The sequence below is a fragment of the Vitis riparia genome, chromosome 1 (genome assembly GCF_004353265.1).
Source record: "Vitis riparia cultivar Riparia Gloire de Montpellier isolate 1030 chromosome 1, EGFV_Vit.rip_1.0, whole genome shotgun sequence".
In the NCBI taxonomy this organism is placed as follows: Eukaryota; Viridiplantae; Streptophyta; class Magnoliopsida; order Vitales; family Vitaceae; genus Vitis; species Vitis riparia.
In genome coordinates this window covers 6,016,087-6,042,284 of record NC_048431.1, presented here as the reverse complement: position 1 = coordinate 6,042,284, position 26,198 = coordinate 6,016,087, and the positions used below count along the sequence as shown (strand labels likewise).

General features: G+C 37.3%; 2 protein-coding genes across 2 annotated transcripts in view; one reads left to right on the top strand and one right to left on the bottom strand.

The window, feature by feature from the left end:
* Positions 1–1,066: 1,066 nt before the first annotated feature.
* Positions 1,067–9,809, bottom strand: LOC117923464. Its single transcript, XM_034841760.1, has 4 exons — positions 9,494–9,809; positions 9,278–9,360; positions 1,481–1,536; positions 1,067–1,381 (listed from the first exon to the last, which is right to left on the bottom strand). The coding sequence occupies exons 1-4, from the start codon at positions 9,663–9,665 to the stop codon at positions 1,303–1,305; spliced, it is 390 nt and encodes a 129-aa protein (XP_034697651.1). The 5' UTR covers positions 9,666–9,809; the 3' UTR covers positions 1,067–1,302.
* Positions 9,810–14,381: 4,572 nt separating this feature from the next.
* Positions 14,382–26,198, top strand: part of LOC117911491 (THO complex subunit 2) — a 70,980-nt gene continuing 59,163 nt past the window's right edge. The window contains exons 1-3 of the mRNA XM_034825894.1: positions 14,382–14,675; positions 15,202–15,327; positions 25,536–25,577. Of these exons, the coding sequence (XP_034681785.1) occupies positions 14,541–14,675; positions 15,202–15,327; positions 25,536–25,577 (303 nt within the window). The 5' untranslated portion in view covers positions 14,382–14,540. The remainder of the gene's footprint in view (positions 14,676–15,201; positions 15,328–25,535; positions 25,578–26,198) is intronic.

Here is a 26,198-nt window from a genome sequence, read left to right as displayed (position 1 = left end):
TTTCTCTATTTTAGGCCTTGGGTATAATAAACAACTCAAATCACTAAATGAGAGGAACATAAAGCTTGTGTCTGTTTATCAACTTCAGTAAACATAGTGAAAAGCAGAAAAGTTTCTAGGAGAGCAACAGCACAGTTTTTTCAAAAGCAGAAAATAACAATCAAGAAGTGGGTGTACAGTGATATTCTAAAGCATTAAACTTCAAATATTAATCCACTCTCTACAATTTCATTTTCCAATGATTTGGTAGGTTGGTGAGGGTGAAGATGGAAGTGTCTAAACTATTTAATTGTATTGTAATCATAAAGACAGATTTTAAATTACTTCACATCAGCTGAAAGGAGTGAAAATGTCTCTCAACTTATTTGAGTGCCAGTGTTACAATAAAATGCTAATATCCCAACTATCCAATCTGGCCTTTCATGATCTGACACACAGTATACTTCCATCCTAGAATAGACATTTAGTGATCCAAAAACATTATCACAGTTCTTCCATTTGTATTTTAGTTTTTTACCTGGAGAAACATAAAAATAATTGTACAAAAACAATGAATTGAGACCTAATATGATTCCATTTTTAAGAAAACTCTAATTCACTATTGTTACATTGTAGGGTAAAAACAAAGAGATCTTAAATATGATATTGGCTTATTCATGTTTCAATTAAGTAATCTAGATAAGCCTATCAAAAAAAAGAAAAAATTAAGTAATCTAGATAAGCCTATATCCAATGCACCACACCCAAGATTAAAGGGCTTATCACTAACCTATCTCTTTCCATGTACCAAATGGTCCATGTTGCAGATAACATTTTGAATTTGTTCCAAGTAAACTACGGTTTTTAGGTTTTCCCCATGCTTCCTTGTTATTCCCATTTTGTTTTTGTTGGTTTGGGTGTCTTGCTATGTCTTCTATTTTGCCTCTTCAGATAAAAATTTCAACCCTTAAGCCAAAGAAAGGCATGGAATTTAATGGAATTTAATGGAATCATTCATACTTTTTGGAATCGGTACAGATAGTTCCAGTACCTTTGATGTCATTCTCATGCAACCAATAGAGAAAACTGGCAACAAAATAAATTTTTCAAGAGGATTAAGTGGAGAAGCATGTTTAGCAAGGATATTCAAACATGTTCAAGAATAATTTCTACATGTAAAGGAGCAGGTACATAAAAACCCTAGGCACACAAGTCCAAAACAATCCTGATATCTCAGTCAATATCTTTTTTTTTTTATAGAGTAATAGTACTTTAACCAGTCTCTCCACCTCAGTCTAAAGAAGGATGCCTTGATGAGGACAGCTACTGATCCTTGTATTTCTTCTCGACTTCCTCTAAACTTTGAATCTTCTTGTAATATTTACAAATGGCGCAGATTGACCTGCATGGACAATCAAAGCCACCACCTGTAAGTGTTAAACCATACAAGAATGAAATTCTGAAGCACAAGATAAGACTGCTCAGAGGGCATATCAAATACCAGTACAGAAGGCATGCAGCTCCACACAAAAGAGCATTCCTTTGAGCTTTGTAAATCTGCACATCACCAGGAAGTGCTTAATTACTTTCAGAATCACATATATAAACGCAAAAGATAAAAAAAGTATAGAAACTGGAATGCACTTGCTTTTCAACAACCATGGAGAGAGGCAATGAGTTGATCTAGTTATATTTTATTGATCTCATGCAGGAGATCAAATGAGTTAACCTTTTAATTTGGGTGCATAAAATATTTGGAATAATTTAGGATAGACCACTATAGCGAGGCTAACAAGGTTTGTTTATGTCAAGGCAGTTTAGTCCAAAAACCACAATAGAATTCTGACATGCACCCAAAAGGCTAAAGAGCTGGCTATCATTTTTCCCCCTTGATACGCAAATAAGAAATAGCATATGTTTACAAAGACTACCAAACAAAAAGGGGACATGACCCAAGCACACAAGTTGCAAGGCACGCTATCAACAAATATGTGTATATTCATCACAGAAAGTTCAGACCAAAAATAAATAAATAAATAAAAATTAGTAAGGAATTGCTTTCTTTACAACTAAAATCAACTACTCTAAACCATTAAAAAATATCTTCTATTCTTTTCTTTCCATATTGTCCAAAACAAATATAATGGAGCCATCTTCCATAATCCTTTGCAACTCTTTTCTTTGAATCTATCATGCAAACACAGTAAAAAATCTCTACCCATCCTTAATAGAGCCAATACACCCTAAAATGGAAGAAGACCAAAGACCACAAATTAAAAGGCACACCATAATAAATAAGGACATGGTTTACAGTTTCTTCCCTTTGTTTGTACAAACAGCATCTGTGAACCATATTCCAGACACATCTCATAAGTTGATCAGCCATTAGGATTTTCTCCCAAGCTAGCCCTCATGTAAAGAAGCTAACTTTAGATGGCACTTTAGAACCTCCAATCTCCTTGCCTGGAAAAGAGGAGATTGACTGAAAGCCAAAATCCTATAGTACGAACTAAGAACAAGCCCTTCTATAAGATGCCATCCATAGCAATCTGGCCTTTACACACTATGAATGTGCATTGCATTTAAAAGCTGCAACAAGGACCCCGTAAGCTCTTGCTCCCAGTCAAGGAAGCCCCTCCCGGAGCTAATGCACAGCATAAACTCACTCCACACAAGTGCACTCTTCAATCACTACCCACAATTCAAATTAAGAACTAAAATGAAAATAGAAAGCCTCAGCATCAACTGCTGATAATCAAATGTCAAATAAATAAGGGAAAGAAAGAAAGTGAGAAAAAAGAAAATGAAGAATAAAAAGGAAAAGAAACTCCTAGTCTTCAAATCAAATGTTTCATTAGTTCAAGCTTACAAAATTCAATGAACTTGTTACCCTTCTAAACTAACTTGCTGTCCAAACCTCATCCATGAATATGGTTCTTTCCATTAATATTAAATCAAAATAAGTTTTCCTCCTAATCAAATATCTGTTTCTTTTTTCCTTTTTTTTTTTTTTTTTTGATAAGCAACCAGAATATAAATAAATATATATATATATATATATATATATATAGAGAGAGAGAGAGAGAGAGAGAGAGAGAGAGAGAAGGGTGGTACAAAACAGAAAAGCTTAAGCTTGCAAAAGTACACTAGGAGTATACAAAGAGAACCAAGCGAAAATGACCAAGAAAGGTGGCAAACAAAGAAAATAACCTGCCCAACAATTACTTAGCTTCTAACCAATCAATAAAATTGATACTTTCCTTCTATATGGTGCCTAACGTAATTCAAAAAGAAAAGCAAAAAAGAGGATTTTAGCAATTGATATGATAATTCCACGTCTTCAAATGCCCTCCAATTTCTTTCACGCCAAATGGTCTAGAAAAGACACAATGAGGCAGCTAACCAAGCTTTCTTCTGCCTTTTCCCTACTTGAGCCCCATTCCAACTTAGCAACATCAACCTAATTGAAGAATGCATCACCCACTGTGACCCAAATAAGGAAAAAAACCAATTGTCAACGGAAACCAATTATAACACAATGAAGAAACATATCGTCGATGAATTCTTCCTCCTTTTTACACATAAAGCATCTATTTACCCATGTTTTAAAAGGCCATTGAGGCTTATGCCCCGAGACTTGCCTCAAGGCGAGGTTCTACAAATTAGCCTTGCAGTTATAGCCTCAACTAGGGTAATTGAGGGTTAAGCCTCATCCCAACGAGGCTTATAGCTTTGAGGCTTTTTTTTTTTTTTTTTTTTTTTTTATAGACAACAAGAACATGCAATAATAAGCACCAAAAAAGGAAGGGGCACGCCTTACGTGTACAGGCTATATACACAAAAACAAGCCAAACACACCTCAAACAAAGAAAGACCACACAAACAAAACAAAGCAAAGTTAACCACAACAAAGAGTATCTAGGAAAATCAACATGGAGGGGAAATCCAACTCCAAAGAATCCCTTGTCCACTCAAAAAGAGTCTGAAAGAAGAGATCCTTTAAACCCTAGTCAAAGAGTTCTTCATCTTTGAAGGTTCTTCGATTACGCTCTTTCCAAACACACCAAAATAAGCAAATGGGAGCCAAGCGCCAAACTACTCTATTCTTCTTTTGAAACCCCTTAACTTTCCATTGGAGGAGGAAACTTCTTACTGAATCTGGAAATACCTAAGTCACCTCAAAGAGGGCTAATAAAAAGATCCAAAGCTCTCTTGTCTTGGCGCAATGAATCAGAATGTGACCGGTCGATTCTTCACTCTCTTTACAAAGATTACATTTATTGACCATTTGTCATCCCCTCTTCATTAAGGTGTCTACAGTTAGGATCTTCCCCCAAACAGCTTCCCAAGCAAAAAAGCAAATTCTGAGAGGAGCACTGGATCCCCAAACCTCCTTCTCGGGAAAAACAAAATTAGTTTCCCCACTTAGAGAACAATAATAAGGCCTGACACTGAACAATCCTCTCCTATCTTCTTTCCAACATAAAGTGTCCTCACCTTCTTGCACTTTTAACAGGTCAAGAGAACCCAAAAAGCGAGTCATCTACTCTACCTCCCAATCTTGGAAGGGTCTTCTAAAATGAACCTCCCAACACCCCCCTTCATCCCCTTCTCTTTTCCAAGATTTTGCAACTGTAGCATTTTTATGGGATGCTATTCCTAAAATAGTAGGGTAAACATCTTTTAGCTTGAAGTCTCCTGCCTAAATGTCCCACCAAAAGCTTGTACGGTTACCATTTCCTATACGAATAGAAGTTCTAGCATTAAACTCTTCCCATCCTTTTCTAATGTCCTTCCAAAGGCCCATCCCAAAGGACTCCTTCCACACTCTAGTAGTCCAACCCCTCTCCACCTCCTCGAACTTTCCACAAATGATCTTCTTCCACAAACTTTCACACTTACAAAGAATCTCCATAGCCATTTGCCTAGCAAAGCTTGATTGAGACTATGCAATCTTCTTATCCCCAAGCCTCCAAAATTTTTAGCCTTACACACATTTGACCATTTTACCAAGTGGATCTTGTTCCTTTCTCCCAAATCTCCCCATAAAAAGTCTCTTTGAATTCTCTCTAATCTAATTCTCACTTTTCTAGGAATAACAAAGAGGGACATAAAATAAATAAGGAGATTTGAAAGAGTGCTCTTTAAAAGGACAAGTCTTCCTCCTTTGGAAAGGTAGTGTTTTTTCCAAACAACTATCCTTTTAAACCTTTCCTCAATTGAGTCCCAAAAACCACAATGCTTATTAAGGGCCCCAAGGGGTAATCCTAGATAAGATGTGGGAAGCTTTCCTACTCTACACCCAAAAAGAAAAGTTGCTCTATTCACATCCACTGTCTCCCCTATAGGAATAACTTAATTTTTTTGCAAATTTATTTTCAAGTCTAACACCAATTCAAAACACATGATAATCCATTTCCAAAAATTTAGCTGATCTACATCATCCTCACGAAAAAGAAGGGTATCATCGGAAAACAAAAGGTGTGAAACTTGATTCTCAATTTCCCCTCTACCCTCAATCTTGAAGCCCCTAATAAACCCTCTTTGATCAACCTTAGCAATTAAACTGCCTAGAGCCTCCATCACCAACACAAAGATAGGGTGAAAGAGGGTCCCCTTGCCATAGCTCTCTAGAGGTCAGGAAAAAATTTGTGGGGCTACCATTAACCAAAACCGCCATTCTCACAGTGGAAATGCAGAAGTGAATCCACTGTCTCCACTTGGGGCCAAAACCCATTTTTCTAAGATTGAAAGAAGAAACTTCCAGCTAACGTGATCATAAGTCTTTTCTATATCCAATTTGCAAACTAAACCCGCATCAGAGCTACCCTTCCTTGAATCAACCGCCTCATTTGCAATCAAAACAGCATCCAAGATTTGTCTACCCCCCACAAAAAGCATTCTGACTATTTGACACCACTTTACCCATCACCCTTTTCAATTTGTTAGTTAGGACTTTTGAAAGAAGTTTATAAAGGCTCCCTAGCAGGCTAATTGGTCTAAAGTCCTTCACGTCACCTACCCCTCTTTTCTTAGAGATGAGAACTAAGAATGTTGCATTAAGACTATGAGTCATGGAATTCTGCACATGAAACTCCTTAAAAGACTGCATCACTTCTCTACCCATTGTAGGCCAACAAAATTTCCAAAAAGCCAAAGAAAACCCGTCTAGCCCAGGGGTTTTGTCACCTCCCAAATCTGCTAGAGCTGAGGTCACTTCCTCCTCCGAAAAAGGGCCCTCTAAGACCTCTGTCCGTTGAGTCAATTGTCACGGACTTAGTCGTTCACTAAGCTCGTGCGGCACTTAGGTAAGCCAAGACGCTTGATCTTGCTAAGTCAGCCTTGCTCCCCAATGCTTAGCTTGCTAGGCTAAGACATTCGCGACTCAAAAGCTTAAGAAGCTTGGTAGGCAACTCCTTAAAGAATGGAAGCTCTATTAACTCAAGAAAGCCTTTACAAGTGCTTGGAAGCTCACTTGCTTGGTTAGGAAGTGATTTGGGTGGTGCCTTGGCCAAATGAGGGTCTCACCTATTTATAGGCACCAATGGAATTATCTGGAACCTTGGAGGGTTCCTTACAAATCAAGAATATTCTAGAACTCCCTACACTAATCTATGTACAACCCTATGTTACAAGAATATGCAAGAGATCTTTAGAATCTTCTAGAAAGCCTTGAACTCCTCTCATGCCTTCCACCATAGTGTAAAGATGTATGGACATCTCTAGGCATCTCTAGAACCTTCCACACTCTTCCCACCAATGGCTTAGTGTAGATGGCTCCAGGAGTCTCCAGAAGTTTCCCTCCTCCTATATAAGCCCATGGGGAGGGTTATTTGAAGCATCCTGTGACACAATGCTCTTGAAGAGTTCAATTGCCATATCAGGTCTTCTTACTTGAGGTTCCTTAAACATTTCCCTAAAGTGGGAAAAATGCCTTATTTAAGCTCTTCCTCTTTTTCCAAGCGGATTCCACTAATGGTGAGGCTACTAATGAAATTTCCATTTCTCCTAGCATTAGCCATCTCCTTCCTTTAGCCAGAGCGCCCTTGACTTTTGCCTCCAAGAAGTTTCTTCTAAAATAGCTAGGTGACTGTACTCATCTTTGGCATTTCTCTAGCTTATCTTATCGTCTTCAAACAGGGGTCTTAATCTTTCTATACTATCCCAATAGTTTATCAACTCTAGAATCGAATCCTTCCTAGCTGAGACATTCCCGAACACCTATTTATTCTACTTCTTCAGATCACTATTCAAAGCCTGTAATTTTCTAGAGAGCACAAAGCTAGGGCTACCCCTAAAATTATAAGACTACCACCACTCTTTGATTTTCTCCGCGAAGCTGTTGAGGCCTAAGCCACATATATTCAAACGGTTTTCAACCTTTATGGGCTTTTCTTATATATTTTAAAAGAGGCTTAAATTTCAATATTTAATGAGTTTTAACAGGTTCTATCATCTATTGCTTTTGGGGACTTCTAATATAAATTTCCTGAATTTAGTATTCGGTCCCTACTTGGTTAAACCTTTTACAAAATGAGGATTTACTTAACTTTCAATTAACATTTTAAATAGAAGCGAAAAAAAGAGATTGAGAAGAATAAGAGAATTGTTGATTGTCCTAGTGGTTGATCTCATATATAATCTAATTATTGATAGATAAAAAACGATACCACTACAATTGGTAGACGAAAAAGAAGAATGGATAGATATTAACACTATTGGGAAGGATAATATAAAAAATTGGATATGATTATATTCCTTGGAGGACCCTAGTGATAGCATCAGTAATATTGAAAACTATTTTGTAAAACCATGAGAGATGGCTAAATTTTATGTTGGAAAAAGTAATTAAATTAGAACTATTAACAATGAAAATAATTAATTTTTTTATAACAAACAATAGTATAGTATATTATTAATTTTATAATTATGAAGCTTAAGTCTTTTTTATTCTTCAATTTTATTGTGACTTTATGAGTATGTTTTTATTTTTTGATAATTTTTTATTATTTATTTGTTTAAGTTGAGGCTTCTGCCTCGTTCAACCTCAAGGCTTATGCCTCACCTCATTTATGTAAAATGCCTCAAGACTGCCTTTATCCTTTCAAAACATCCCCCACCCTCTTCAACCAATCTAATGTCAGGATCCTTTGCCAAGCTGCTTCCCATGCACAAAAAAACCAACTCTTGTTGGGACCCATGGATTCCAAACAACTCTAGCAAGGAAAGCCTTTGAACCCCCCTGAGACCAGAAAAGAGTAGAAAGCTCTAAAAGCCAACACCAGCCTAATCAAATATCTGTTTCTATGACATTCCTACTAAAACTACGATCTCAAAACAATCAACAATTTTGAATTGAAAATAGCAATATGGACATTTCTGAGGAATTCCCTTCTTTTACAAATTAACTTCTCCTCTATAGAATGTATGATTTGTTGTAGCAGAAACATCCATGATTTGATGCCCCCACTTGTTGTCCTACTTAATGAAGATGGTAGACAACCCAGCGAACTGGAACTTCACTGGTAGCTGTGGGAATCTCCTGAGAATTATATTCAGGTAAAAACAATGCAGAATACAGTTTGAACATGATTAGCAGTTAAGATCAGTTTCACACACATATCCTAATCACTGCTCACAGCTCATCAGACCCACTGCCCATATAAATAGTTGGGATTGATCAACAACAATAAAATTTTGTTGAATGTTATTTTTCCCCAAAAAAAATGGAAAAAAAAAATTGCATACAAATCCAAAAAGTTCTTCACGTGCCTATTTATGCCTACTTTATAACTATGGTTTTAATACAAAGCAACTGGTGGCATACAGACAGCCAAATTCAAACTCGCACAAGGCACCCAATTAAATCGAGTTTAAATTGTAGTACCTGAAATTCAGCCAAAATGGGAGGAAAGGGGATTTTCCAGCCATTCTGTAATTATTTTTACTAATTTGACAAAAAGTAAAAGAAATAAATGAGTTCTTGCATTTCTCTTATAACAAGATTCAAGGTTTTTAAAATTAAGCTGTCATTTCCACCCAGCCCAACGAAATAAAAGAAGTTGGAATCTGGACAATTTTGGATGATGACAGAAAAAGAAAAAAAAAAAAAAAAAGTGAACTAAACGTCCATTTCGCGGAGACATTAGTCTTGTAACTAGCAGACAGTACTAAGCAAACTATTGAGACTAGCATTGGTCAGACTAAATATGACTATATAGAGGGCAAATCTTCTAAGTTTTCAATAAGTAACCAGAATTCCCAAACCAAATGTACAAAAACAAAAACGACAGCATACCGATTTCTCGTATCGATCTCTTTCACCTGCGGTGCAGGTTTCCGACGTACAAATCAGTCGGTGCTCATTCTTCCAATAGATATCTGAAACACAATCATTATCCTAATAAACATAATGACAATCACAATCGTAATAGACATTCATTTCAATTAATTCCGTGCCCTAAATCCTATAAATTGGAGATAATTGGAGATTGAGGGCGGATCGGAGACGAGCCTAGAAGCTGGAAAGCGGCGAAGGGGATGACGCCGGCGAGGGGACTGAGGAGAAGTGATACGAGAGAGACGATCCGAGATTTCACGAGCTTTGGCGATGGCAGTGTTATGACAAGTGCTATTGCAGCCTCCGCCGCCACGACGTAGCCAAGTACCATCCACTGTAACCCCATGTTTGCCCCTCTATCTGTTTCTCTCCTCTGATGTGTCTTCTTTGTTGCAGCTTGTTTTCGACTTTTCAGAGAAACACCTCCGTCCGATATGCAACGCGTGAAGATGTGTTTTGTGAAGCCAAGCCCTCGGTGTCGGTGGGCTTTCTTCTGCCTCGCGGCACTTCTGTAGCTTTATTGTCTAGGCCTTGAGAGTGGGCTGCACTTTGAATTTGGAATCGGCCCATATTCTCTACACTTTAATCATGATTTATTTTTTTAATGAAAAATATGGTGTATTGGAAAAAACCAAAAGTAGTTCGGGAAGGAATTATGAAAAGAAAAAAAAACATTATGTTATGTTTGTTTCAAAAAAAATATTAAGAAAATTAATTTTCTTTGGTTGAAAAATGTTAAATAAAATTAAATATAATTAAAATTACTTAAAAACTTGTGCATTTTAAGATAAAATATGTTGATGATTTAAAATAAATTTTAAATAATAAATAATAATAATTTATTGAGTTATAATTTATACCCCTCAAATTTGTCGAAAATCAAACATAATTTTAAAAAAATATTTTTTATGTTTGATTTTAACATAAAAAAATATTAAAGAAAATAAAATTTAATATAAATTAATTGAAATTTTATATATTTTAAAATTATTTAATTTTTACATAGAGTAGTTAAGATAAGTTAAATAAATTTTATGTAATATATAAAAATAATTATTTAATTTTAAATATATTTTTATTTTAATTCGCTATTTTCTTTCATTATAATTTTCTTTTCTATTTTCATCTTTTTTTTGAAAACCAAACATAGTCCTAAAGTCAATACATACTAATTTTCCTCTTCTTTTTTTTTTTTTTTTTCATTTCATCTATTCTATTTCCATGTCTTCATAATCCTAACAAATGATATGAAGAAAGTTGTTTTTTTTCCCCTCTATTGGTTCTCTTTCCATGTCTTCATTGAGAAGTGTAAAGGTATGATTTTCACTACTTTTTTTTTTTACTACTTTTATTAGCTTAAAAAGGGAGTGACCTCAAAATTTTGACTAATATTTTTTTTACTACTTTTTTTTTAGCTTAAAAATTGAGTGACCTCAAAAAGTGTTTGGAGTTGTATTTTCAAACACCTTTAAGGACACAAACATCTTTTAGGATGTCCGACTATATCTCGGTTTTTTACATAAATAAATAAATCAATTTGAACAATACCTCCTAATACATATCTTAGGCTAGATAACCTAAAGAGATAAGCAAAGTTTGTACAAGAATAGCCAACGAAACCTAGGGAAAATCAATTTAATCTAATATTTGGTAATGATATACTACCTAAGTATCTTCATAATGGACAAAATCTAACGTAAAAAATGACTCATCGTTCTAATGGGTACGAGAGACCATATAAATGAAATGGAATGATTATTATAATTGGCAATTAATATACATGGACTTTGTGGACAAAAGTCTACAAATGCTGTTGCTTGTGAAAGAAGTGGAGTATATAAAGGTTCAACAAAGGCTAACATTGAATATAAGAATAAATGAGAGAAAAATAAATAAATGAAGACTAACAGAGAGGAAAAATTGTGGGTGTATATTTACTCCTAAAAGTGCAAATTTGCCAAATGATGATGATAGTATATTGTATGTTAAATGTAAAGAACACAACCGCATCGGACAACAATATCTTGAAGGATATTATTTTGTTGATCGTTTAAGTCTAATAATAAATTAATACTTTAGTTGAATTGTCAAAACGTAATGTTAAACTAAAAGAGATGCTAAATAATTTAAAGCAAATATATGATTTTAATTATAGCACATTGGGAATTACTGACAATGTAGAGCATAAACATAAATAATTGAATATGGTGGGAGGTCACAAATGCAACTGTTGATAAGCAAGTTAATGGAGTTGAACTACATCAAATGGCATGAAATGAATGACCATAATAATCGTATAATAGATCTATTGTTTGTGGACACCCATGATCCATTCATTTGTTACCAGTCTTCTTAACGGTGTTGATTATGGGTTACACTTACAAGATGAATGAATATCAAATGTCTTTACTTGAAGTAATTGGTGTAACATTGATAGAGTGTATATATTTGATATTGCATTTGCATGTCTTGAGGTAAAAAAAAATGACAATTACACGAGTCTTACAAAATTTAAGAAATTTGATGCATGAAAACTTCCTTCAAAGAGTACTTATCCTCGATAAGAAAGTTGTTCTAATAAATGTACTAGAAATGTGTTTTTAATCTCCTCATATATTTTTGTGTAGGTAGTATGTGTCAAAAAATATTATTACAAATGGTAAGAAGTACTTCGAGTCAAAGGCAAAATGGGAGGCTTTTCGAAATTGAAGAAGTATGTGAGAACCATCTTAGCGCCTTTGAGGGAAAACACAAAAGGTGTATATAAGCAACTAAATACCATAAAATTTAATAAATTAAAGGGCATTCGAATATGCATTTTCAAATTTCTCTTAAACATTAAGTTTAATTAAATAATAATAAAAACTTTGAGGGTCAAAACCATTTAATTTTTTCTTAAAATATTTTAAAATGTTAATTGATTTATAACCAATAAAAAATATACAAATATATTTCTGATTAATAAGAGGTGTTCTAGCTTCCAATGCACTGGTAGATGTGAGAAGGTTTCCATGCTTGAAAATAGTTGAAGAAAACTCGAGAGGGTTCATAAAGTTTTTCAAGTCTTAGAATATTAATTTTGAAGATGCGAAAATCATGTTTAAGATATTTTCTTAACATGATATAAAACATTCATGTCGTGAGTGAAACGTGAGCTAAATTAAGATTTAAGCCCGTCAAAGACATGCTATGTTTAAACTCACACTCAAGACACCCAAAAGCTTAATCCGTCCCAAAGTCTAAGAGTTTGTTTGATAGGTCTTTTTAGTTTGAAAGTTGTTTTTGAAAAACAAAAGTAAATGTTTGATCAAATTTAAAAAACACTTTTTAAAATTTTGAAAAATCACATGTAGTGTGGAAGAATTAATAGTGATTATAAGAAATGCTTTTAGGTTAAAAAGTATTTTTGAAAAAAAAAATTAGGTGTTTGACAAAATTTAAAAAATATTTTTAAAAATCTGAAAAATTATTTATAGGGTTAAAAAATCATTTATATTATTTTATAGAGAAACAATTAGTAAATGATTTTCGTAAACACACTTCAAGAGAAAATATTTCTACTAAAAATATTTCAAGTAAAAACACTTTTAGTTATAAAAAAGTGTTTTAAAAAACAGTTATAAAAAACTGTTTTTGATAATAATTTTGGAAAACTATTATTTGATGTTTTGTATAATAAAATCAGTGTGGAAACTTAAAATGTTTTCAATTTGTTTTTAATACTTTTAAATATGTTTTAAACATAATTTTTATGTATAATGTTTTATTTTTAATCACTCTACATGCTTATATAATTATTTTTTAAAATAATACTAAAAAAAGTGAAATTAATAAAAAATAATTAAAAAATGTTTTATAAAAACACTATTTAAAAAAATAAAATAAAATTAGTTTTTGATTGTTAAATATTTTTTCCTTTTTTTTTTTTTTTTGGGAAATAGAAAATTGTTATGGAAAATAATTGCCAAACAAACCCCTGAGTGTTTGGTAAAATTTATGAAACATTTTTAAAAATTTGAAAAATAACTTATAGTATTGTTTGGAGAAAATTTAATAGTTGTTTATCTTAAAAAAGTTGTTAGAAAAAAAATACTTTCACTAAAACACACTTTGAACGGAAATATTGCCAAATGAAATCTAAAAGTGCATTTGAAAGTGTTTCTATTTGAAATGTTTTTAATCGAAGTGTTTATAGAAGAATCACCTCCAAAGTGTTACTCTATAAAATACCATTAAGTGATTTTTTAAAAAATTTAAAAGTGTTTCGTAAATTTTGCTTTTTAAACTAGGTGATGTTTGTTTTTTAACCGAATAGAAAAAATTAGAATATTTAGTTTTTTCTATTAAGCTAAAAGTAATCTTTTAACATCGTTCAACATAACTAAAGTGAACTTGTTCTCAATAAGTTCAGTTTAATTATGTTGAACGATATCAACAGGTTACTTTTAGCTAAATAGAAAAAGCCAAAATACTTGGCTTTTTCTATTCATCCAAAAAACAAATACCACCTAAAAGTGTGAGCTCCTACAAAACACTTTTTGAAATTACTGTCAAATAGATTATAATATAAGTCCAAGATATGAAAAAAACGTAAGTCCATGCAAAATATATGTCAAGTCCAAGCATAGATTTAATACAAGTTAAGATCGAAGTTGAGGCTCGGGTCAAACTCATTCTCAAAGGAATCAAATGATCAAATAGAGACATTCATTATATCAATCAAATTCCAACTTGATTGTTAATTTTTATCTAGGCCTAATATGTAATTACAAATTACGAAAGAAATCAATTGAAGCTATCAAAAATACTTCAAAATAAAAGACCAAATTCCGAAACAAAGTGGGTGAAATTACTTAACAATTGCTTTTTACAACTGATTCTTACGCACCTAAAGTTAATACCACAGCCAAAGACTTTAAAAAGAGCATGAGACCAATTTATTTATATGACAAATATTTTGGTAAAGAAGTTAATTTATTAATTTTAAATTAATTAATTATGGAATTTTAATTCACCACATCGGCTATCTGACAGGCTCAGATTAGGAGCCAATGAGGGCTTCAAGGTTCCAAATCCCGAATACAGTCTCCTGAAACCCACGATTCGAGTATTTTCTCCATCTTGCCATATGGAAATCCCCCAAATTACATCCCTGCCACTCTCTCCTTCTCCTCTCTAAATCACCGCTAGGGTTTCTCCTCCCCTCCGATTTTTCTGAGAAATGTCTCTTCCACCGATAGAGTGCATACATGTCACAGATGACTGTCTTCGGGAATGGAAAAGTGGAAACCCTAGCTTCAAAGTCTCGGGTACTGTTCCCATGCTCCGCTTCCTCTACGAGCTTTGCTCTACCCTGGTTCGTTTCTTTTTCCCTCTCGTCCTTTTGTTTTGTTTGTTTTCCCCAGTAAATGGTTTGCTGGTTAGAAATATGTGTACTTTTTGGATGCTGCGTTTGGGTTGGAGGTGGAGTTCTAATATTTCCTAGTTTGTTTATTTATTTTTTATTTTTCTTCTTCTGTGTTTTGTTACCAATCAAACGGGGTATGTATACCCTTGGAAATTTTCGTGTTAACTCTCTCTGAACCAGAAGTTCATTAACTTTTGCTCTTGAGGCCTGGCTCATGTGGTAAGGGGCTGGGGTGGGCCTGGGAGGTTCCTGCTTCAATTCACAGCAGAGAAAAAATAAAAAATTTCTTCACTCTTTGTCGATTTCTTATTTTTTTCAAAAGAAAAGAAAAGAAAAGAAAAGAAAAAAAAAACGAAGGCTGAAGCAAATGGAGAATTTGTGCAATCGTTTTCTGTCTATTGTGTGTGTTTTTCTTTTCTTTTCTTTGCTTTTCTTTTTTATTTTTTGAAAATTGATTTGGATGCTCTTCTGTTAGGTTCGCGGTGAATTACCACTTCACAAGTGTAAAGTGGCATTGGATTCAGTCGAGTTTTCTGATAAAGAATCAGATGAAGAATTGGCTTCCAATTTTGCAGACATTGTTACACAAATGGCCCTAGATGTGAGTTATCCTTTTCGTTCACGCTATACTCCGTCTTTCTCTCTCCTTTCTTGTTCCTTTTTTTTTGGTTCATCAGACTCAAAGCTTTGCTTGGTGGCTGAGGGAATGCTGACGAAGAAAAGGATTTATTTTTTGAATCTTTATTATTTGGCACCATAGGGTGAAAAAACCTACACTACACTGACTTTAATACCAATATTTGGTTGGGGTGAGGTTTTTTCTTTTTTTTTTTTCTATTTCTTTTCTTTGGATTTTAGACACCAAAACTACCTATAGCATGAATTTCAAAATTTTATCATCTTCTCTTCTCTTCAGTGTCCTCAGTAGCTAAATATTCAAATTTCTAGTTTGGCTTATGTCTTGGTAAATGGGTGGAAGTAAGTTTAGAAACCTTCTCATTGGGCAGGTTGCAATTTCTGTTTATAGAAGTTATAGACAGCCATAAATAAAATAATCTTTTTAAAAATAGTTAAACAAATTCTTTCAGACTATTAGAAACAGTTTTTAGAATGTCCTGGATTAATCAAGCACTGGAAATTATCATTTAGTTAGAAGTCTTAAACAACAGATGAAGCATACAATATGGCTTCCTCACATAGAAGGTAGTGTTTTAATAAATTCGATGGGTCAGGAAGTATTTTAATTTTGATTTGAACAATTATTAGGAATTGGATGCCCTAGCCTCATGACATGAAGCTAGCTTTGGAGAAAAGTGGAGTTTGGGGTACACAGGATCTTTTTGAATGGCTCTGAATGGAGGTAGATGCTGTTTTGGCGTTGATTTAAAATCCTTCATGATTTTTGTAGAGAAAGTCAAAGGTAAGGTGGTGGGAAAGGTATAGGAGAGGGGTCGATGTTTCTCATCTTGGATCAGGTTTGTCGAGCAAGGCCTTGCCTTGTTGTTGGAAGGGGTAGAATAATTTCGTGAAGACACTGAGCTAAAAACTTATAGGAAAGTTTAGATGGAGGGAGAAAAGAATTTGAAGCTGGAAACGCATAGCCATAAGGCATGGTTTTTTATTTTTTGCAATGTTCTGTATGTTCGATAGAAGAAAAGAAAAGAGCAACGACCATAAAGTTTAGGAGAGGTCTTCCAAGGGGGTGGATGGTTCAAGCTATGAAGTTAAGGAGCTTAGGATAGCTCCCTTGCACGAGATTGGGTAGGATGCTAAGGTAGCCAATCTTCCTTTGCAAGGGAAGCCAAAGCAAGGGTATTTCATAAGCAGAGATAATGAGTTGCGACTAAGTTAGTGTGGGTGAAGTGGTGTGGATTCAAATGGGAAGAGGGAAATCAATAATAATATGGCACACCTTTAGCTATGTCTCATGGGTAGATAAAGTGATTTCTCAGGTAAGGTTCCAAACCTATTCTTTTTGAAAACTTGGGCAAGGTATGATTGACACTCATGGGGGAACCTCCATATGGCATTGACGAGAGGCTCCTTTTTTGTGTTTGAGTTCAAGAAAGTTGTTGATGTTGAAAGGGTGGTATAGATGGGGTTGGTATTTTTCAAGGGGAAGAGGTGACATCTCGATAGGTGGTTTTGAGAAGGTGGTTGTTTTAGGGATGGAGTTAGTGCCCAAGAAGTGTGGGTGGGGTTAGTAGTGTTACTACTTCATCTATGGGGAAATGAACTTTTTTTAAAAGGGTTGGGAACACTTATGGTTGGTTTTATGGCTGCGAATGAGGATGTGGCATATTGGTGTAATATGCAGTGGGCAAGGATCCTTGTTCGATCGACGGGAAGAAGGCCCTAGGTACTTTGCAAGTGGTGGTTGTGAGGCTTTTGAGTTTCACCATTCAACTCTGGTGGGAGATTCTGCCATGGATGATTTTGGTTGAACCAAAGTGAGGTTAAGGAGCACTAAAAGTGAGGTTAAGGAGCACTAGAAGTGAGGGAAGGGGTGGAGGGGCCTTCACGTGTTGGTGGGAGAGTAAGGATGAACGACATGTTGCTTGAGAATAGGGGAGAAAATATGACACTTAAGGGCTAAAAGCATCTTGCAAAAGGAGTAGTGGGCCCATCTTTTTAAGAAGTTTGCAAACTAGTGGGGGTTGGGCCTAGTAGTGTGGTGTGCTCTCCTTTTCTAGTGTATCATATTGAGTGCAACAAGGGTGATCTTGATAAGGTGGGCCCAAATGACATTGGCATTGCAAGGGATTGGGCTATGTTTGGCTTTGTAGAAATGGGTTCTAAGGCAATAAGTTGCTAGAGGCCCATGGCAGTTAAGTGGGGTTAAGTGTATCGAGCCAAGTCTTTTTTGAAGGTGGAGGCCCTTTGGTGAGGACGTGCCAATGGTAACTTCTTGCAGCACATCCTTTTATCCCTTAAAGTGGATGAGATCAAAGACCATTTGTTTTGATAAATAAAAAAGAGTATATATTAAAAAGAGGTGCTAAAAGAGCGACTCAAAGTATACAAGATAAAAACACCCATCCCCACATAGGTCAAACAAAAAAGAAGTTGCCAAAAAGGAGGTGCAAAAACACCCTCACCCTCAACAAGAGCTCAATCAATTAATGAAACTAATTAGAGGCGAAGGACCATCTTTTACAAACATCTTAGTTTCCGACCAAAAAAAAAAACAAATAAAAGATCCTTTTAGCTTTTGGATGGAAAGCACGTTGCCTTTGAAGACAATTCTATTCCTTGCGTTCCAAACTGTCTGAAGAATGTATAAGAGGCCTGCTCTCCAAACTTTCTTGTGCTTTTTGCCCACAAACGAACTATTCCAACCTAAAAGCATAGCTCTAACCGAAGAAGGAAGCATTTAAGACACCCTAAAAAGAGTAAAGAATATCTCCCATAGAACCCTTGTCTTTACACAGTGGGGAAGGATGTGATCTATGAATTTTTCATGCATTTGGCAAAGATAACATCTATTTGCTAATGACCATCCTTAGGTGGTGTGTTGGTGTTTTGGGACAATAGGGTGTTACAATTGTTGGAAGTGGAAGTGGGGATTTTCTTAGTGTCATGTTGGTTTAAGAACCGTGAGGATCATCTTTAGATTCGTATGCAGTAATGTGAAGCATAGCGAGATGTCTAGAGGAGGAAGAAGATGATTTACTGTGGAGTCCAAAGCTTTTGAACTTGTGATTGATGAAGTAGGAGGCAAGCTGAGAGGATGCATTTGGGAGAGATGTAAAGGGATATCATCTTGGATCAGATTTGGAGATGCAAGTCTCAGTAGTTTGTTGGTAGGAGTGGAGTCCTGCTGTAGAGATAGAGATGATAGAAATTGGTCCTTCGCATGGGAGGAGGAGGGAAGGAAGTATAGATTGGAGCGTCGTACAAATGAGGCGGGAAGATTCATTCTCTGTTCTGTTCGTGATTTAGAGGCAAAAAGATTTTGCTTAATTTTTCCAGAAGGAAAGAGGTTATCTGGAGGATGAAATATCTTGGCTGAGAAGCTGAGAGAGGTTGGGGTAGCTCCATTTGGAGGATTAAAGGACCCTCTTTCTCTTGAGGTGCTGAATAAGGAAAAGGAGCTTGATCAAAGGACATATGCGGATGTAGCAAAACTGAGATTGGGTAGACTTGGGGATAAGGTCTGGTTGGAAGTGGGAAGGAGGGTGAAGCCTGGTAGATTAGAGCAGCTGGGTCGTTGCTTAGTGGGTAGATGGGAAAAGGTGGAGAACCATCCCCCTGAGTTGGATTACCTGAAAAACTGGGCTGTCCACGTTTGGCTCCTCAAAGGCAAGCTGGACATAGCTGTAATGGGAGGTGGGTTAATGCTCTTCGAGTTCGAATTGGTTAGTGAGGCCGAGCGTGTTCTTGCTAGAGGGAAGAGAAAGGTGTTAGGCAGTGTATTATTGATGGAAAGATGGCACCCGGAGGTGGGGTGCTTTAGCAATGGAGCCTTTGCTAGCGAGGTATGGGTGAGAGTGGTAGGTCTTCCCCTTCACTTATGGAATCGAGAGGTGTTTAAGTTGATAGGAGATGGTTGTGATGGGTTCATTGCTGTGGACAACAAGACGGATTCAATGGCAGAGCTGCAATGGGCTAAAATGTTGGTGAAAATGGTGGGCAGGGACACACCTTCCTCCGTCCAGATTGTGGATGAGATGGGGTGCTTCTCAGTCCAGCGGTGGTGGGAATCCCCACCTTGGTTCTCTCAGGTGGTGCCGGCGGGAAGTGGTCTCGGGAAAGGGGCTGCAGTGGCTGTAGCAGTTACAGGGAGTGGGTCTCGTGATGAGTGCAGAGGAGGTGTGTTGGTGAAGGTTGGACAGCCAAAGGAGCAGAGGGGAGTAGCTAAGCCGCCCTGTGGTAGCTCTTCAAAAGGGGTTACAGGCTTTCCATCTGAGTTGGCTGAAAGGGGGCCTGGAGCGGAGGTGACTGATGGAGAAGACATTTTTGGGATTAGAAGTCAAGGTATAGGGAAATCAGCAAGTTTGGGAGGTTTTAAATCCGGGCCAACAGCTTGTGATTTTGGGCCCGTTTGGGAGGCCCAATTCAGGAGCGGGCTTGGAGAGGTTGGTCTTAAGCCAGACTATGAGGGAGCCCAGATGGTTGGGCCAGATTGTGAGCCGAGGCCCATCATGTTAAAAGGGTAGGTAATGGGCTGCGAGGATAGGCCTTTTCTCATAAAGGGTTCGATTGCGGGCTGCGAAGAGAGGGCCGATATGGGTTTTGAGCCTGAGTTGGGGGGGATAAAAGGAAATAGGGCTTCTCCTCATGCCGAGGTCGAGGAGATGGAAATTAGGGCTACGATGGAAGCTTTGGGTGGCCAAGATAAGGAGGACGGGGGGATCGCTTGCTTTCTCGGAGGAGATTGGAGGGATTCAGAGTCTTTCACGGCGAAAGCGAGAGCGCGAATGACTGAAGAAGCTTTGTCAGCTGAGGCATCCAGGTATGAGTCCGTTACCGATGTTTTTGGGGAGGGGATCAAGTCCTCTTCTCTTCTTCTCCTCTCTCTGGGTGCGATCGGGCTATGGTGGTGGGGGGTGTTAGGGGTATGACAGTCATTGACGAAGGTGTTGGGTATCAAGCTCCGTTGCGTGCCGTGCTGATTGATGGAAGTCCGTGGGAGACGGTACAGAGGGGGGAAAGAATATGGGTATCAGGTCAAAGGAGAGTGAGGATCTGGAGGAAGAAGAGGACCAGGGTAGCGGTTGGAATGACAAGCTTGGCTAAGTTCAGTAAGACTCTGGGATTCTCGACAGTTGGTGTTGAAGGGGAAATTCTTAAACTATTGTTAAGGTTGAAATCCAGGAGGGATCAAGGCAAGAAGAAAGGAATTTCAGGGATGACTAGGTTTGATAGGGAAGTGAAAAAACTGGAATGGCCGATTAATTATGAAGGAGAAAGCAGGAAGAAAGGTTCGGATAGAAGAAACGGGGATAGAGCTCTGTGTTTTAAATGAAGATTAAAATCTTATCTTGGAATGTCCCGGGGGTGAATGATAGAAATAAGAGGAGTTCAATTAAGGCCTTAATCAGATCCCAAAAAGTGGACTTGGTATGCCTGCAGGAGACTAAAATGTCTCAGATGTCTTTAGGGGTGGTGAGAAGTCTTGGAGTGGGGAGATTTTTAGATTGGGGAGTTCTGAATGCGAGGGGGGCAGCTGGAGGGGTGTTGGTTTTTTGGGATAAAAGAGTGTTGGAGCTGGAAGGGATGGAGGTGGGTCTCTTCTCCATTTCCTGCCGGTTTAAGAACTGTGAAGATGGATTTAGTTGGATTTTTTCAGGAGTGTATGGTCCTACCTTGAAGAGATATAGAGAGCTGTTTTGGGAAGAGCTAGGGGCCATCCGCGGACTCTGGAGTGATCCTTGGTGTATCGGAGGAGACTTCAATTTGATCAGATTTCCAAATGAGAGTCGAAGAGGGGGAGGTTGTCTTCTTCAATGAGAAGATTTTCGGAAGTGATTGATGACTTGGACTTGAGGGATCTCCCCCTTTAGGGGGTCCATTCACCTGGAGCGGAGGGTTGAACAATCAAACTATGTCCAGGTTAGATCGTTTCTTGGTGTCGGAGGATTGGGAGGGTCACTTTAAGGGGGCGGTGCAGTGTACTCTTCTTAGGCCTATGTCTGACCACTTCCCTATTCTATTGGATGGGGGAGGGGTTAGAAGAGGTCCTGTTCCTTTCTGGTTGGAAAATATGTGGCTTAAGGAGGAGGGATTTAAGGATCTGTTGAAGGGGTGGTGGCAAAGACTAAGCTTCAATGGTTCGTTTAGTTTCATCCTTGCTGAGAAGTTGAAGGCTTTGAAGGCTATTTTAAAGTCGTGGAACAAGGATGTTTTTGGGCAGGTGGGTGTCAATAAGAAATTGGCCTTGGACAAGGTGAATTTCTGGGATGGTCAGGAGAAGCTTCGCCCCTTATCATTGGAGGAACTGGAAGCTAGAAAGGTAGCAAAGGGGGACTTCGAAAAATGGGCTCTAATGGAGGAGGTTTCTTGGAGACAAAAATCAAGAGAAGTTTGGCTAAGGGAGGGTGATAGAAACACAAGATTTTTTCATAAAATGGCTAACTCCCATAGAAGGAGAAACTGCCTGTCCAAGATTAAAGTTGACGGAGTATGGTTAACAGAGGAGCAGGAGATAAAGAGGGGTGTGGTTAGAGCTTTTAAGGACCAGTTGACTGACCCGGGGGGCTGGCACCCATCTATGGAAGGTTTGGACTTTAATAGAATTGGAGATGAGGATGCAACTAGACTGGAGGAGGTTTTTTCAGAGGAAGAGGTCTTCAAGGCTCTTTCAGACCTGAACGGGGACAAGGCTTCGGGTCCAGATGGTTTCCCCCTTAGGTTCTGGCAATTTTGTTGGGATTTTGTCAAAGAAGAGATTATGGGTTTTTTGATAGAATTTCACGAGTGTGGCAGATTCGTTAGGAGCCTAAATTCGACCTTCCTGGTCTTAATCCCAAAAAAAGCTAGCGCCGAGGACCTTAGAGACTTCAGACCAATCAGTTTGGTGGGCAGATTGTATAAACTGTTGGCAAAAGTGTTAGCTAACAGGCTTAAGAAGGTAGTGGGTAAAGTGGTGTCTTCAGCTCAAAACGCCTTTGTTGAAGGAAGACAGATTCTCGATGTTGCCCTTATTGCCAATGAGGCAATAGATTCTTTGTTGAAACGAAACGAGAGTGGGGTGTTATGTAAATTGGACTTCGAGAACGCATACGATCACATAAACTGGAATTTTTTGCTGTTTGTATTGCAAAGCATGGAATTTGGGGAGAAGTGGACCGAGTGGATCTCTTGGTGCATCTCTACAGCAACGTTTTCAGTCTTGATCAATGGCACTCCGGAAGACTATTTCAATAGTTCAAGGGGGCTGCGTCAGGGGGACCCCCTATCCCCTTATCTTTTTGTGATAGGAATGGAGGCCCTTAGTAGGCTGATCCATAGAGCAGTGGGGGGAGGGTTCCTATCAGGCTGTAGGGTTAATGGAAGGGGCGGGGATGGGGCTTTGGTCTCTCATTTGCTGTTTGCCGACGACACTTAAGTGTTTTGTGAAGCTTCTGAAGATCGGATGGTCCACTTAAGCTGGTTGTTGATGTGGTTTGAAGCCATATCAGGTTTGAGAATTGTTGAGAGAGAGAGAGAAAGAAGAAAAACCTTAATTCTCATTCATGTAATTTCTACTTACAATTGAGAGATATATATATATACAAGGCTAGGAGTCCTAACTACCATACATGTGACCTATATTAACAAGGAAAGATAATATACTATAAATACATTATATTCAACAAGAATCAACTTGGACAAAAGTGAAATTTTGCCGGTTGGTAGAGTGGAGAATTTGGAGAATTTGGCTCTCGAGGCTGGCTGTAAATTGGGCAGGCTGCCTTCTTCTTATTTGGGGATTCCTTTGGGGGCGAACCACAAGTCTGTGGCTGTTTGGGATGGGTGGAAGAGAGATTTCGGAAACGGCTGGCCTTGTGGAAGAGGCAATTTATTTCCAAAGGAGGGAGAATCACTTTAATTCGGAGTACATTGTCAAGTATGCCCATATACTTGATGTCTTTACTTCGAATGCCAAGAGTGGTTAGTCTAAGGTTGGAGAAAATTCAAAGGGATTTCTTGTGGGGAGGGGGTGCTTTGGAGAGGAAGCCTCACTTAGTTAATTGGGATACCGTTTGTATGGACAAAAGGAAGGGGGGCTTGGGAGTTAGACGCCTATCCATCCTTAATAGGGCCCTTCTTTGCAAGTGGAATTGGCGTTTTGCGAATGAAAGGGAGAACTTTTGGAGGCATGTCATTAGTAGGAAGTTCGGGGAGGAAGAAGGGGGTTGGGGTTCTAGAGAAGTTAGGGAGAGTTATGGAGTAGGATTTTGGAAGGAAATAAGGAAGGAAGGTGCCCTTATGCAAAATAAAGTCGTTTTTTCAGTGGGGAATGGTAGAAGGGTAAAATTTTGGAAAGATATATGGTGGGGGAACTTCGCCTTATGCAATTCTTTTCCCTCCTTGTATGCTATTGCCTCCTCTAAGGAGGCTTGGGTAGAGGAGTTTTGGGATACTTCGGGAGAGGAAGGGGTTTGGAGTCCTAGATTTTCTAGGCCCTTCAATGATTGGAAGGTGGAGGAGGTGGAGAGGCTTCTTTTGACAATCCGAGGTGCAAGGCTTATTCCTCTTATGGAAGATAGAATGATGTGGAAAGTGACTTCGAATGGGATTTTTTCAGTTAAATCACTCTATAATGATCTATCTTCAAGAAGAGCTGGTCTTTTCCCTCATAGTTTGATATGGAGCCCTAGTGTGCCTTCCAAAGTGATTTTTTCGCTTGGGAGGCTTCTTGGGGTAAGGTGCTTACTATGGATCAGCTTAAAAAGAGGGGGTGGGCTCTTGCTAATAGATGTTTTCTGTGCTGTGAGGAAGAAGAGTCTATTGATCATATTCTTATACATTGCTCCAGGGCAAGAGCTTTATGGGAGTTTTTGTTCGCCCTCTTTGGAGTGTTTTGGGTCCTCCCATCTTCGGCTAGAGATACCCTTATTGAATGGAGGGGCTTTATGTTGGGCAAAAAGCATAGAAAGGTGTGGAAGGCAGCCCCGTTGTGCCTTTTTTGGGCGGTTTGGATGGAAAGAAACAGGATTGCTTTCGATAATGAGGACTTTTCGGTTCGTAGGTTGAAAAATTCTTTTGTTTGTAATCTTTGGGTGTGGACAAAGTCAATTGTAAATGAAGGTCCTCTTCCTTTACTTAGTTTTTTTGATTGGCTAGGCGTTAGATGAGGGTCGGTTTTGTATTTTCTCTTCTTTTGTGTGTGCCTTAAGGGGCCTTTTGTATACTCCCTGTATGCTGTTGGGTTTTCCTTAAGGTGCCCTTTTCTAATTTATTTCTGCATTTGCCTTTAAAAAAAAAAAAGAACTGTGAGGATCACTTTTAGTGAAATTTTACAGGACACTAATTCTCTTTTTAATACCCCTATATTACTAAATAATGGAATTAAAAGAAAATGGAAACTCTTGCAAAATAGAAGTTTAATCCCATCAAAGAAGATTTTCTAAATTTACTAGGATTCCAATAAATAGCTACTATTAAATTTGAGACCAAATGGCCCACATGAATTACTCAAATACTCTAGATTGAATTGACTTTGGATTTTCTTGGTTCCCCCTATGAGTAAACCTTGAAGGCTCATCTCCATCTTTGTGGTATCATTATTTTTGTGTTATAATCAAAGCTCTCAATACAATTGGAAGCTGGCTGAGCCTATAGCTTGCTTTTCTCAGTGAATCGTTATGAAAGAGAAAAATGGCCTGTGCTTGCCTTTCCAATTTCTATTGAACTTTTGGGGAAGGTTCAGTTGGAATAATCCTTTCAGTGATTTCTCATTCCAAGGAGTTTTGTGTTTGAGGTTTACTTAATTGTATGAGTAGGATTTTAGGACGTTCATCTTCATATACGTATTAGTACTTATCCTTTTTACCATATAATTAATTTTGGATCATTATTTCTAAATATAGCTATTTATGTACCTATAAAAGTTCATCCTTGACTTCCCCATTTTTAGATGCAATTTTTTTTCCTGTCCACAGACCGTGTTTTAAATTTGCCTTATTTTACCTTTGCCGAGAAATTCATGACTCTTTTATGTATGATTTTTCTATTTCTGCTTTATTATTATTATTATTATTATTATTATTATTATTATCCTCTTTTCAATGCTTTTTCTATTTGACATGGTCAATATTAGCTGGGGCATATTTTGATGAACTTTTGTATATCACTTATGCATGTGCTATTCCTATTTTGCAGCTTACGATGCCTGGAGAGAACCGTGCTCGTCTTATTAAATTGGTTAGTATTTAATGCAATGAATTCTTTATTTTTCTATGGTTCATATGAATCTGTATATATTATTCACCTGGTTCAGAAAAATGACTACAACATTTTAAACATTTTTAAAAAAAAAATTATCTAGCTTTATTCCCATAAGGTTTATTTTGGGGCCTTGCTTTATACTGCATGACTATGATTTACCTAGTGGAAAAAGCGCATTTTAATTGTGTACTATTCCTTTATCTCATTTAAAGCTCCTCCAATTTCAGGATTCCTTTATCTCATTTAAAGCACCTCCGATTTCAGGCCACATTTTTATTATGGGTTGTGGTTTGGCATAGAAATAGGCTGACTGGATTCTTATTAGGATGCAACGTACATAGATGACCAATGTGATTGATTTTGTAGAGTGGTTAAGTTTCATGTAAGGAGATAATCTTTTTTGTTTATTATTTCTTTGTTTAGCTTAGACGACTATTGTACACATTGTGTGTACTTAGGTGTGCCTCCTCTTAAGCATTTTTTAGTTTATATTCTTATTTGCCTATATAAAAATGATTATTGCCTTTTGGGTTTTGGAGGAAATATCAAGGCTTTGGTTCTCTGAAAAAGTGAGTTGGTCATAGATGAATGCCTGGA

Excerpts from the sequence above, each read along its gene's own strand:
- LOC117923464 (XM_034841760.1), bottom strand. The coding sequence starts at position 9,665 with ATGGGGTTACAGTGGATGGTACTTGGCTACGTCGTGGCGGCGGAGGCT. Across the intron at positions 1,537-9,277 it reads GAGATCGATACGAGAAATCG|ATTTACAAAGCTCAAAGGAA; the intron begins GTATGCTGTCGT and ends GGTGATGTGCAG. Across the intron at positions 1,382-1,480 it reads GCTGCATGCCTTCTGTACTG|GTCAATCTGCGCCATTTGTA; the intron begins GTATTTGATATG and ends TTGTCCATGCAG.